Source organism: Lithobates pipiens, unplaced genomic scaffold (assembly GCF_037356315.1).
Source record: "Lithobates pipiens isolate NorthernLeopardFrog02 unplaced genomic scaffold, aLitPip1_a1.2 Scaffold_19, whole genome shotgun sequence".
Classification (NCBI taxonomy): domain Eukaryota; kingdom Metazoa; phylum Chordata; class Amphibia; order Anura; family Ranidae; genus Lithobates; species Lithobates pipiens.
The window spans coordinates 145,233,241-145,247,861 of record NW_027507764.1 but is presented as its reverse complement, the minus strand read 5'-3'; the positions used below and the strand labels follow the sequence as shown (position 1 = coordinate 145,247,861).

At 40.7% G+C, this 14,621-nt stretch overlaps 2 protein-coding genes across 3 annotated transcripts in view; one reads left to right on the top strand and one right to left on the bottom strand.

Annotated features, from left to right (window-relative positions):
* BTD (biotinidase) overlaps positions 1-14,621 on the bottom strand; it is an 84,729-nt gene that overhangs the window by 45,608 nt on the left and 24,500 nt on the right. Inside the window, exon 2 of one of the 2 annotated variants that reach the window (XM_077491372.1) lies at positions 12,151-12,238. The gene's annotated coding sequence lies outside the window, so the exon portion shown is untranslated. Of the gene's footprint in view, positions 1-12,101; positions 12,239-14,621 lie in introns of those variants that run through there. The other variant, XM_077491371.1, reaches the window with a different exon arrangement.
* CUNH2orf66 (chromosome unknown C2orf66 homolog) lies at positions 3,201-13,046 on the top strand. Its single transcript, XM_077491373.1, has 3 exons — positions 3,201-3,417; positions 3,505-3,625; positions 12,122-13,046. Exons 1-3 carry the CDS (start codon positions 3,368-3,370, stop codon positions 12,278-12,280), a joined length of 330 nt encoding a protein of 109 aa, XP_077347499.1. The 5' UTR covers positions 3,201-3,367; the 3' UTR covers positions 12,281-13,046.

Below are 14,621 nucleotides of genomic sequence, written 5' to 3'. Positions count from 1 at the left end.
GACAGGATGGTAGACATGTCTGGAGATGGCGCTAGTGCCGGGTAGGTCCTTGCTACTAGTTGTGGGGCTGCTGCCTATGGATACAGTGTAGGATGGTTTTGACTGTGTGGGCAGAGAAGGATGGCTTTGTAGGGTCCTGTAAGGAGACGAAATGCTGGATGCCAGCTAAGTAGAATCTGATGGTATTATGTGATAAGAGGCAGCTGCATATGACAGTACGATATGAAAGCCTGAGTGTGTTTAAGATCTCCCAACACTGCCTGGGGTTTGGGGCTAGGAACCTGCCATAGGAATCCCAGGCTGTACGATAGGCCTACAGGGTGTTCCGGGATAATAACTGATTTACAAGGCGGGTCACATCATGTAGATTTTGCTTTAATCCATTGTCAGCTGTGACCAAGGTGGGATAAGAGATGTGGTCCGGTCGGTTCCTGGTTCCTACGAGAAGAATGATGCAAAGTTAAAGCGGGATAGTGTGTCGGCCGAGTCTTTGCACTTGCCCGGGATATAGATGCAGTGCACTCTGAATTCATGCTGCAGCGATAGTTGCACCAGCCTGTGCCAGAAGGACATGATGGTTATCGATTTGGACCTACCTATAGTTATGATACTAGCTGTGGCCCGAATTGTCTGTGGCAAATGTCACTGTTTGCCTGCTCGGGTGCTGCCCCAGACTTGAGCTGCAGCCACAATGGGGTAGAGTTTGAATTGTGAGAAGGACTGACTAAACCTGAGGATCAGGAGGATTTCCGGTTGGCGTGGCCCTGTAAGCAATGATGGGTAAATACTGCTGCAAAGTCTGTAGAGGCTGCAGCGTCTGTGGCGACGAAGAGGATGCCGATGGAATAAAAAATTCATCCCACATTGACAAATCCACTATTGCTGCTGTGTCTAGCCTAGGAATTTGGAAACTAAGAGGCGCGAGATGAAGGATGATCCTCATGGCAAAATCTAGCTTGCCAAGCAAGGATTGGAAGAAGAAAGAAGATTGTGAATAGAAGGAAGGGAAACCAGTCCAGTGGAAATAGAACGCAATAAAGATTCAACCCCCCCACCCCATTTAAAAAAAAGTTCAGTTTAAAACTGTAACACACAAAATGGGGCACCTGAAAATACCAGAAACCAGAGAAAAAAAAATACATAAAAATACAGTAGTATTATTGGCACAGCCAGATACTGAAGAAATCAACTACCTGTATGTGATTTCGTGCACAGGGTCTGGGGCGCGCACGCCAGGACATGCTGATTGTTCACAGGCGAGGCAGAATTGCGGTCTGCCTATGTAAACAAGGCAGACCATCATTCTGTCAGAGAGGAAGATGCCGATCTTTTATTTCTGCTAAGTAGAAACACTGATCTCAGTTTTCCTCCAGTTAAGCCATCCCTCACATAGTTATAAAGCACTCCCTAGGAGCACACGTAACCCTTTGATCACCCCTGATGTTAACCCCTTCCCTGCCAGTATCATAGTATGGAAGAGTGCATTTTTTTTTGCACTGGTCTCTGTATTAGTGTCACTGGTCCCCTAAAAGTGTCACTTAGAGGGTTATTTACTAAAGGAAAATCCACTTTGCACTGAAAGTGCACTTGGAAGTAAAGTCGCTGTAGATCCGAGGGGGACATTCAAGGAAAATAAAAAGACAGCATTTTAGCTTGCACATGACTAGATGATCAAATCAGCAGAGCTTCCACTCATTTCAGATCTACCCCTCAGATTTACAGGGACTGCACTTCTGAGTGCACTTTCAAGTGCATTTGCAGTGCAAAGTGGATTTGCCTTTCATAAATATCCCTATAGTGTCCGATTTGTCTTTCGCAATGTCGCAATCCCGCTAAAGATTCCGCTCTGCCATTACGAGTAAAAAATAATTAAATAATTCCATAAATCGATTCCATAGTTTGTAGACGCAAAAACGTTTGTGCAAGCCAATCAATGTATGCTTATTGGGATTTTTTTAAACAATATGTAGCAGAATACATATTGGCCTAAATGGATGAATAAAATTAAATGTTTTACCTTTTTTATTGGCTATGTTTTATAGCAGAAAGTAAAAAAAAAAAAAAAAAAATATTGTTTTATTTCTTCAAAATTGTCGACATATTTTTGTTTATAGTGCAAAAAATAAAAAACGCAGAGGTGATCAAATACCACCAAAAAGAAAGCTCTATTTGTGGGAAAAAGGACATAAATTGCATGACCGTGCAATTGTCAGTTAAAGTAGAGCAGTGCTGTATCGTCAAAAATGGCCTGGTCATGAATGGGGGGTAAATCTTCTAGGGCTTAAGTGGTTAACATCCTTTAGCCCCTCCCCTAGTGCAATACCTATGCAAGGATATAAAGAAATGTACATTTGAGGTACAGCCTAGGAAAATTTAAGCATGACAATACCATCTTTACAGGAGGAGCCCCACAGCAATGTTAACATACTGACATCATCTGCCACAACATGATCTAACACAGATTTTAAAAGAGAAGTATGTTTTTTTTACTATGAGGAATTCATACTTACCTAGGTGGATACAGCATCAGACTGATGCTGCTGCATCTGCCCCCTACCGCCTCTGCACTGAGAACTGAGCCACCGCTCGGCTCAGTTCTCTCACCTCCCCAAGTGGAGAGATGCTGCCTGTCAGTCAGCAGCTCTCCTGCTCTGCTCCTCCTCGCTCATTGGAGTGCTGAACTGTGGAGGGGTGGGGAGCAGCTGTCTCAGTGGCTCGCCGAAAGGCTGAGACTGCCATCAGACCAGGCAGCTAGCGGATCCAGACTTCCTAAATGGGATCAAAAACATTCATTTTTGATCCCATTTCTATAGCTACACTCCTTAGTGTGAGTGTTTAGCAATAAAAGCTCTTATGTGTACATTGTATAGATGCCACACTTCTATACGTGGTTAATGCATTAATACATTTTATTGGTTGTGTTGAGCAGCAATCCTAAGACATTTGGAACTCCCCATAAACCTTCTAAAGTTTCTACACAGTTTTTTCCTGCATTCATTAGCTGTGTGGGTTAAATACATAAGTATGCATTTCCCTATTAGTAAAATGACAAGAATCAGTTCTCAGAACAGCGTCTATGACGTAAGAGTGAAGTACCTCTCCAAGCACAAGTGGCCTCTCAAAGTTTTATCAAACAAGATTTTTTTATTAAAACTTACTTTTATTCCACAGCTTTTTCCTATTCCCCGGAGTACACCCTGAATCCTTCATGACAATCTCAAAGGACTCTAATTACTGCTCTATTTGTGGGAGAACAAAGCAGGTCAACTGATATGGCTCATCTGCACACATATTCAGTGTGGGAAGCAGATTACCATTAAGGCATATAAATTGAGTCAGTGAAGCTGGCTGTCACTCTGTTCAGCGGATGACGGGGAAGCAGTCCTGGACACAGACTAAGCATCTGTTTTCCATAAGGTAAGTAGCCATAATGGCGGAAGTAGACATCTGCTTGTGGATTCTCTACACTCTATTTAGATTCTATTTTTACATTTCTTTTTTCAGGATGAAAGAGTCTTATTTTGTGGCAGCCTATGTAATATCTCTACTTATTGCAAGCGTAGCTGCTCAGTCATCCAGAGAGAGAGAATGGAAGTCTCTGGGAAATCCATACAACAGGGACTTGGTAATGGCTGTTTATGTACTTTAGTTAAAGTTATTTAAGTGTTGCATGTTTCACAGTTGGATTGTAGATTTCAATCTGATGTTTTAAATATTTTCACAGATTTCACTTACTTTTACTAACAGTTTTTTAAAATAGAATAGATTTTTTTATTTATATTTAGAAATATAAGTATACGTATTCTAATAGCAATTTGCATTCTTCCATCGTTGACCACGTTCTGTAAATGCTAGTGACCTAGTGGTCTCTCTTCTATACCTTGATTTGTTGACATAAGAACAAGCATGCAGCAAGTGAAGTCAGAAATCCAAATGTGGACATTTGTTCTGGGTCAGTGACAAGTACCAAAGTCACTGGATCAGAATAGAGGACAAAACTAGAACTTGTAAGATTACAAGTAAGCAGTGGCAACCTACAATTTCCCTCAGTACATGCTTCCTTCCATGGTATAATTGGATTGAAATGTGTTTTATTATATTTTTAGGTTTTATTTTATTTGCATTATTCTTTGCAATAGTGAAAAAGGTTTATTCTAATTTTAATAATAACAGCAATATAAACTAAAATCTGTAATACTATACTAATAACAATGCCAACTCATTCTGTAATAATAGTACCCAATAGCAATATCAACCCAAACTGTAATAAGAGGAATAAAAGCAATGTCAACCCAAATATTAATATCAACTAAAATCTGGAATACTAATAATAACAATACCAATCCATTCTGTAATAACAGTAATAGCATTATCAACCCAATAATAATAATAATATTAATAATAATAAGAATGTCAACTCAATCTGTAATAGTAGTAATAATAGCAATATCAATTTAAACCTGTAATAGTAATAATTTGTAATAGCAATATCAACCTAATCTATAATAACGATATCAACCCAATCTGTAATAGTAATAACAGCAGTATGAACCCAATTTGTAATAATGGCAATATCAACCTAATCTATAATAACAATACCAACCCAATTTGTAATAATAGCAATAATGAGTCTAATCATTGTAATAATAGCATGTTAGAAAATTAAAAAAAGATAGTAGTTAAAATTAATTGATTTGGGATACTTTTCCATTTAATTCTATAAGGCTGGGCTCACACTAATGCAAATTAGATGAGGGTTTCCCCACATCCAATTTTCATGTCAGGAGACTGTGTGGGTTATTTATGAAAGGCAAATCCACTTTGCACTGCCAGTGCACTTGAAAGTGCAGTCCCTCAAAAAAATAAAAATAAAAAATAAAGGGAGTAGATCTGAAATGAGTGGAAGCTCTGCTGATTTTATCATCCAATCATGTGCGAGCTAAAATGCTGTTTTTTTATTTTCCTTGCATGTCCCCCTCGGATCTACAGCGACTTTAATTTCAAGTGCACTTGCAATGCAAAGTGGATTTGCCTTTAGTATATAACCTCTTGTGACTGGCTCTCTATGGAGCTGGTTCACACATCTCCAGAGCGGCTCTGGTGCAACTTGCACAGGAGTCCTGTGCATCTTATGGTCTGTTACAGGTTCGAATTCAGCCAAAAATTCCAACTGAAATCAGACCTGAAATGGTGAACAGGGACGCACCAGACCCCCCGCTATGAGCTGCCACATGCTTCAGTGTGAACCCAGCCTAAATCAGTCTCACAGTTGTATTGTTTGCAACTTTATTAACTGATTACTTGAAACTAATTAATGAAGAGGAATATCACATTTTAGCATTACACATTTGGTTAGAACCCCTTACAAATATGACACGTGTTCACAATCTAATTATGGTCATATATAATAATCACTCAAAAGTCAGTTTCCACTTTTGCTGTTACATTTGCGAAACCCACACTACCAGTACAAACTGCACTTGAAATTGCACTTGGAAGTAAAGTCGCTGTAGATCCGAGGGGGACATGCAAGCAAAATAAACAGCATTTTAGCTTGCAAATGATTGGATGATAAAATCAGCAGAGCTTCCACTAATTTCAGATCTACCCCTCAGATTTACAGTGACTGCATGTTCAGTGCAATTTCTAGTGTACTTTGCACTTGTAGTTGCCTTTTGTAAATAACCCCTATATGTTTGTTATGTGTTCCCTTTCATTCAGAATGCCTAAAAATAATTTAAGAGAAAACATTTTTTACTTTTCTAGTTTGGAGCAGGTGAACAATTTCAAAGTGCATTTAGAAGGGCAGACAGGAGAACAGTGTTTTTTCTTTCCTAAGGTACATCAACATACAATGCACCAATGTGAGATTGTTAACCACATGTTAGGGCACACATCTAGTTGAAAACTGATAATGAGATCTGCCAGCACAGTATACGCAGAGTTAATTATTGTAAACTTATCCCCCAGCCCCTTCCTTAATATTACAGATGGGGGAAGCTAGATGGTAGTTTTTTTTTAACTTGTGTTAATGCGAATGGGAACATGTAACAGATATAAAGTAGGTGTTCTCCTAATATGGCTGCAAAAAGTCAACACATACTAAGATTTATCAATATATAGTATGCAACCACACTGACATCTAGCAATGACCACTGAAACGGGTAGTAGTGTGAAATGCTTACCTCATCATAGCTCTTGCAGCTAGGGAAAAGAGCTATGTGTATATTGACATAGAAGCTGCAGATGGCGCCTACAGTAAATGGATTAAGTCAACTTTCTTTTCTTATTTCCTTTCTAACACCTGCACGAGGGGTCGCCCTTGAATGCATGGGGCACTTAACGTCTGTACCACTCAGTACAGTGTTCAGCCACAGCCTGCTATAGACTTTCACAGGCTGCCTGTTGCTGGGCTAAAGTGTGCTAAAACACTGGGAGAGAAGCAATGCAGATGGGCAGCCACGTGTACAAAGGGCTCTAATTTTGTAGTTACATAAAATGACCGCATCAATAATTTTACAAACCTGTAATGTCACACTATACACCAACTCAATAAATATATATATTTATTACACACACACACAAAATATATATATACACACACACACACACACACACACACACACACAAATATTATATTATTATAATATATAATAATACACATAAATATACACACACTGTACATTGTCCTTTGCAATATTATGTGTATATTTGAAAATATATACGGTAATGCCAGCCATTTGAACCGTTATTGGGTAGGCTGAATATACCAAGTTGATTGATCAATTTGTGTAAAATTAGCCTGATGGATTCACTTTATCGTTAGCGGCTATAGCAGTGAATAATAATCACTGTCTTCTTCCGGTGGGAATGGCTTTCCCCGCCAAGAGAAGCCAATGGCCTGGCTTCCCCCCGCCGGGAGAAGATAATGATCCGGCAAGAGGGATTCCCCTACCAATACTGTCTGTGTTGATGGAGAAATCAAGCAAATTTCTTTATAGCAACCTGTGGTTGCAGGAAAGAAATTTGCTCCATGTATGGCTGGTCTAAGTAACCTATTTACGAACGAGTTCCATTCCGGGAGCTCAATTGTAAGTCCAACTTGTTCGTTAGGCTAGGTTCACACTGAATGCGGGTTTGAATTTGTGCGAGTTCAGCTGAACTTACACAATTTCAAACTGGCATTTCAGTCTGACTTTGGGGCGATTTGATAGACAACTGTGTGGGTTCATGCACAGATGTCTATTGAAATCACCCCCGAAGTCACCAAAAGTAGTGCAGGAACTATTTTGGGAATGGTTGTGGCGCCGCAAAGTCGGTGTCTCAATCTGGACAGTGCCGTTGCTGGCAATAGGCTCATGTTAAATCGCATGTCAAATCAGCCCAGTGTGAATGACGGCTAAATCCAACAAAGTTCAGCGGTTGCAAACAAAGGCTGCAGGGCGCTGATCAGTGTGTTCTGGCGGGAGGAGTCCCACTGTCAGAACACAATAGTACAGCAAGAGAGATCCCTTCAACATCTTAGTACAACAATTATGCCCTCTACACATGGTCAGACATTCCAACCACAAAATCCGTCAGATTTTTTCCAACGGATTTTGTCCGAAACTTGTGTTGCATACACACGGTCGCACAAAGTTGTTGGAAAATCTGATCGTTCTAAACGAGGTGACATCACACACATACGTCGGGACTATAAACGGGCCAGTAGCCAATAGCTTTCATCTCTTAGTTTATTCTGAGCATGCGCGGCACTTTGTCCATCTACACACGATCGGAATTTATGCGACAACAAAAATAGATAGTCCAATAGAGCCCACACACGATCAGATTTTCCGACAACATAATCCGATCTGACTTTTTCCATTGGAATTTTTGACCGTGTGTGTACAGGGCATTAGAGTTGCCACCTTATCCCTTTAAAACTGAACACATATTAATTACACTGGCTCTGTGGCTGATTAAGGAGGTAATTAAACCCACTTGGTGCCTCCTCTGCATTGAATTAGCCTCAGGACCTGTGTATTTCATAAGTGTTCGGATTTAAAGGGAAGAGGTGACAACCCTAACAACAATCTGTCCATTTTTTTGTTCAGCCTGCTGGGTTGAACGAAAAAACCACCATGTAAGCACATGTTCGTATTTTTGAAAGTTTGCACGTTGAAAGTTCGTATGTAGGGGACTTACTGTAGTATTAAATCTTTTGTACCAATTGATTGTGGGACTAAGACTCAAAGCAATTCCCATAAAAAGCAAGGAACAGTTTTGCAAACTCTGGCATCCTTAGCATACATATAACAATTGCTGCTGCCGATCATATATTTCCTATAGCTCCATCTAGAGGATGAAGGGGAGAAACACAGCCAATTCTCAATAGAGCCGTGGAAAGGGGATGTGGGATTTCATATAGTATTTTGTGTGAATCAAGCCTGCCACCAAAGACATGTGGGGAAGGTGGAGTAGAGGCACAGGGATAGTTTGCGGTATCTCAGTTGACAATTGAAGGGAAGGTGGGGGAAGATGCACAGGATTGCTGGATTTCTGAATTATGCTGCATCTCAGTTCCCTCATCTTAAGAGGGAATGTGGAGGGAGGGGGGGACAGGAATGGTGGTCTTCTTGAGCATACTGCATTTCAATGACTGTTGAAGGAAAAGCGGAAGAGAGATACAGGAATCTTTAGCAAATCAGACTCTGTATTTCAACAATTGCTAAATCTGAACTCCAGGTATGATCTGTATTGTATAGTTATATGGGTCCAGCTTGGTACATAAGTATGTACATCTCACACCGGAGGGTCACTTGGGAAGCTGACAAATCACGTATAGTCTGCGCTACTTCAGTGATAGCTAACTGGCACAGGACCTGAAAGATCATGGCTTTCTCTCTGCACTTTACCCATAGGGAGTCACTCGTTTGGTACTGCTGCCATTTACAGAACGCCATGCATTTATTTATTTTTTTAATGAATCCAAGGCATTTTTTGATTGTATGAGGTGGAGAGGCGAAGCAGTAACATCACTATCATTGAAAAAAAAAAAAAAAAAAAAATGTAAATGACAGCAGTGCCGAGTGAGTAACCTGTGCAGTCAGTGTGTATTATTATTATTAGTGTGTAGAGGGGAACCCGCTCGGCACATGACCTGAAAGATCGAGGCTAGAACAGGAGTAGCATGGACTACTACAGTGATTGTCAGCTTCTCCAACAGCCCCTTAGGAATGAGATATACATAATTACATTGGTACAAGCCAATCTAAGGATGCAGCAAAGATCATACCTGGAATCCAGCTTTAAGCAAGTATGGCTGGATGACAGCAATAAAATGCAAAGCGCCCTGTAGCAGTTATTCTTTAAAGCTCTAACACTAAAGTATACTTAAAGCCAAAACTTTTTTAGTTTTGAAGGAATACTTAAAACCCCCTATTAGCAAAAAATAAAAATAAAAATGTATGAAAACAACACCACTATCTGTGTCCCACTGGAAAGGATTGCTTTCACTTTCTGCCCCAAAAACACACTGGGTACTGAAAAGAAATTCTCTGTTAGACAATTGTCATTGGAACAGTTGACCACATTGGAAGATTTACCCTCCATTCTTGTTCTGGTGACACTCTATTGCTCTAAGCTTGCGGACAGGACTCTATTCTATTGCATCTAGTTACTGCTATTTATCACACACACACACACACACACACACACACACACACACACACACACACACACACACACACTAATGGTAAGTGAACAAACGGTAACATGCAATTCATTTCATGAGCAATTATTAATTCTTTGCACTTTGAACAATAACACATTTTAGACTGCAGTTGCCCTGTGTGCTAATCAGTGGCTTGTACTGACACAATATACAGTCCTGAAGCCAGTGTTATCTAGAGGAATCTTGGACAAAGTCCAACCCAGCCAAGTTACTTTTGTGATGCCAAGAACTATTGGATAATAGTCTAAGGATGTCTATGTCTAAGGATGTCATGAGGATTTACTAATCTCTAAACCTGGTAGCCAGTGTGCAAAATTGTGTGAAAATTGAATGAAAATTTTACCAGTGCTAAGTGGCTCCCCCTGCCTCCAATGTATAGGGCTGATCTGCACTGACTCCAAGCATCAGCATAAAATACTAAGCAGACATACAATGGCTTTGGTATTGAAGCATTGGAATGTGAGTAAGGCTGTGGTCTAAGTCAGACAAGTTCAGTCCTACATTGTGGATTTTATGCCCAGGATAAGAGCTTCCCTAAAACCATTTAAATCAGGGGTCTCAAACTGGCAGCCCTCCAGCTGTTGCAAAACTACAAGTCCCATGAGGCATTGCAAGACTGACAGAAGCATGATGGGATTTGTAGTTTCGCAGCAGCCGGAGGGCCACCAGTTTGAAACCCCTGATTTAAAGTATTGAAAAAAGTAGTTGCAAGCATATTTTTGCTGGCTAGTCAGTCATGCTGTTCTTCTATATAGCAACATAAATCTGACAGTTTTCCTTTAAGACTCACTGCTAGGTCCTTGTTCGGACTAAGGCATTCAAGTCAACTAACATCTATTACGTATATAGGAAAAAACCTTGTAATGTATATAAATGATAAAGATACTACGATAGTACAACATACATGGCTGTGCCGCTCTTGGGGCAGGTTTCAGATTTATGCAGAGCTGCAGGTGCACATCTGGGAGCAGTAACATTGTCAGCTTGTCATGGCCTACACGTCAACCGATCTGTGGGCAGATAGGCTGCATATGGACGGGGTCATTCTCAGTGGTAGCAATCACACTGAAACAATTGGCATGCTGTGCAATGGCACATCAGCTTGGAGGGCAGGGTTAGTCTGCAGTCAAAAGTTACAATGCTGAACCTCAGAAGACAGCAAGGCAGCATTGTTACCATATGGAATAAAGATTCAGAATGGCAGGATTACCAGGTGCAAATGTTTCTGATCTAAAAGGGTAAGCTACAAATTCACAAAATTATAAATTTATGTTTTGCACTTACACATCTTTAGGGTTTACATACCAAGTAATATGTATTGTCTTTTAAAAAGGTCACAGTAATTCTTAAAAAAAAAAAAAAAAAACTCCTTTATCTTCCTTTCTTATCAAAAGACTGGAACCATCTTTGTTCAGGGCAAATACTTATTTTCTGAAATAAACTGTCCCAGAGATGACAGGGTTATGCAAATTTGAATATCTGTGTAGTAGACTGTGAGGGTTAATAAAGCTGGAGAGTGCAACATCTGGTGCAGCCAATCAGCGCCTAAGTTTTATTGCCAAAGCTTAATTGAGCGGACGTTAGAAGCAGATTGGCTACCATGCACAGCTGCACCGGGTTTAGTAAATCTCTCCCTGTGTTTCTCAGCTGTGTGCACATTTCTCAAACAGCTACTTACAAAGCCTGGTTGAGCGGTTCATAGATGGCTTAAAATTTCAGCTTTCCAGCTCACAAAAGCGAGAAAATTGTTTGATTCTCTGTAACCTCCATTGTGTTGCTGCTGATACTGCCAAAGAGTGGCTGCCTCTGATAGGTGATCATTTTTTACGCAGCTCAGTCAATTTTTAAATCTACCTTTATCAAGCTGGGTGATGGCTCAAAATGCCAGCAACCTATGGTGGCCTTTACTTAACTGCCGCTCTACCTGGGAGTTGCGTCAGTGTAAAGCAAGCCACACACTATACACCTATATAGAAAACTGCTTTATTCCCCCATCAACACAGTGTTGATGGGGGAATCCCTCCCATGGAGCTATTGTATTCTGAAAGCAATCACTTTCGCTAGCTATAGCTGTCCACAGTGGGCAGGAAGCCTGCCCATAGGTTCCGATTCCTTGATCTGTCTATGGCTATCCTATTTATTAGCCTACCCCCAGCCCATTCTCCCATATGACTTGCCAAAAAGTTACAATAAATAGTACAAGTCAATGGAAGGCCTTTTTTTATTGTAGATTTAAAAATGACAGAATTCGGAGCTCAAGGATGGTTTTCAAATGCCAAAAAAAAAAAAAAAGGAATCACAGCATTACTGTAGGTGTTTAAATAGGATTTGTGAATGCACTATTAAAGAAAGCGTATTGGTTGTGTAATATGTCTCTGTCACTCACGATTATTGTCTATATCTCAGTTTTTCAAATTCTTGAAGTCATACATCACCGAGAGAGGAGCACATATGATGAATCCGGGAATCAAGGACAAGCTTGAAAGTGACTTGAAAGTTAATGGAGAGTCCAAATTCAGAAACCTGCAGCAATACATGAACAACAATGAGATAGCGGACATCTAATTCATAATGCCTGGCTGAATACCATTTCAAAAACCATTATAATGTATGCAAGCGGTGTGTGACTGCTTATGAAGCTCTTTAAAAGGGGCTTTCCGCATTCTAAAGACATAGGCTGGGGTCACATATGCAACTGCGGTTTGCAGTCCAGAATCTGGTGTGTTTCTGTTCACCAATTCAGGTGCAAATTTTTCCCTGAATTCGCACCTGAACCAGAGGCAAAAACCCACGGGACCCTTTTCAAAACCGCATCGTGACTGCCCCACACGTGTGAACTGGCTCCATTGAAAGCCGGTCACATTCAAATTGGATGCAGTTAAAACCGCATCCAATTCCCATATATGTGAACCCAGTCTTAATGTTGACTTTTACAAGCTTTTCTACATTTTTTTAATAAATATAATGCCCTTTCTCGCTAACGATTAATGCTTTATTTACAGTATATAGGTATATCACAATGATGCAGAGAGGTTCAAGCACACAAATGGCCTTAGCGGTTTTCCTTGGCACCACAAAAAGGAAGAAAAAAAAAAAAAACACAATAAAAACTATACCCATATGAATAGAAAATAAACTATAAAAAGAAAAAAAAAGAGATTCAGTAAAATTATCAGAAAAGCATGTAAAAACAGATTAAAGTATTGCAAAGCTGGAAAACTCCTTTTAAATATTATTAATACATGTACATATGTGTTCTGTCACATTCTATATTAATGGAAAATGTTTTTTAATTCATCTGCTGTAATTAAAGCTTTACTGTAATTTTAAATTCTTGTTTTTTTTGGTTAAATCATTTTATTGGGTTTTTCAAGAGAGAACAAAATTAGCACCGATTTTGACCATGCAGGGGCTAAGAAAAACATTCCAATGTACAAAACATTGTAAGCTGCCAAATAAATCCAGGACCATAAAAAGTATGAACAAGTGAAAGGGGAGGCCCAGTAGGACACGAGTAGGCCTCCCTTATGTGGTACAACCCAAAACAAGGAAAAACAAGAAAAGGGAAAGGATTAGGGGGCAGGGGTGCCCAACCAGTGGCCCGCGGAGCTGTTTGATGTGGCCCGCGACCTCCTGCTCTGGGATGGCTGGTTCGCAAGCCCAGATCGCGGGTTCCCGTCCCGGAATCCCAGAGCATCAGTGTTGTGAATGAAGCCGGCGTTAAAAGAAGCAAGTGGCTGCGTAGCAGAGCCACATAAGACAATGCTTCCTGTATAGCGTCACCTCCTGTCACAGGCATAGTGATACCAAATGGACTCTGCCTGGAAATGCAACAGCTGGCAATACCCAAATTAAAGACTGTTATTAAAAGGTATGTTTAATACTATAATCACAGTGTATATATGGGCATATCTGTTCTGCAGTGGTTACCGGGCTGCTTTCAAACTGATCCGCAGGTCCAGTGCACCTGCAAGTTACCTGCACTGAGCCATAGACCTCTGTTATTACCTATGGGTTTGGTACACCACACCTGCAGGATACAAAATAATTCTATGGCAAAGTCCAGCTAACCCACAGGAAAGCCAGCAGTGCACTGCTCTGGGTAAACCACAGCACATCAGTGTGAAAGCAGCCTTATGCCCCGTACACACGTTCCGATTATCGGACCACAAAAGTCGCTTTCGGACAGATCGTTCGATAATCTGATCAATAGTACGCAGCTTTCGACAGCCGATCACGACAGTCCATCCAACCAAATCCGAAGGGACAAACAGGAAAACTTTGGTCGGATGACAGCCCATCGTACGACAATCGTGTAGTCAGTACAGTATGCGTCCGATAAAAGTAGTTCAATAAACACCACGCATGATCACAAACACAAAAATAAACTAGAAGCACACACGGGTCACACGTATTTGACATCATTTAAAATACGTAGCTACGCACAACAGAAGATTTTTCCAGAATCGTACGACAAAAATCTTACACACATTTTGCACTGTTGTATTCGATCTTAGTTGTATGCAACAAAATGTGAACGATCTGTCGTACGATAATCAGAACGTGTGTACGAGGCATTAGGCCCTTTTCACACAATCGGTCCGACCCAATCAGACCCTCCATTCACCTCTATGGAGCGGCAAATGTAAACAGACTTGTGTCCGTTTACACCTGCCTACCTTCAATCCAATCCGCTAAAAGAAAAAAACAAACAGAAGGGGATCTGTCCCCTTCCAACTGGGTGGATCGGAGGGCCCACAGAGTAGAGTGGGCTGTGTTTGTGTCCGCTCTGCATGTGTGGCGTGTACACGGACCTGTCATCCGCCCACTCCGCTCATTGTGGCCCGCTACAGGTTAACATGTCGCTTAAGTGGCCCTTGCTCTTCAAAAGCTTGGGCACCCTTGG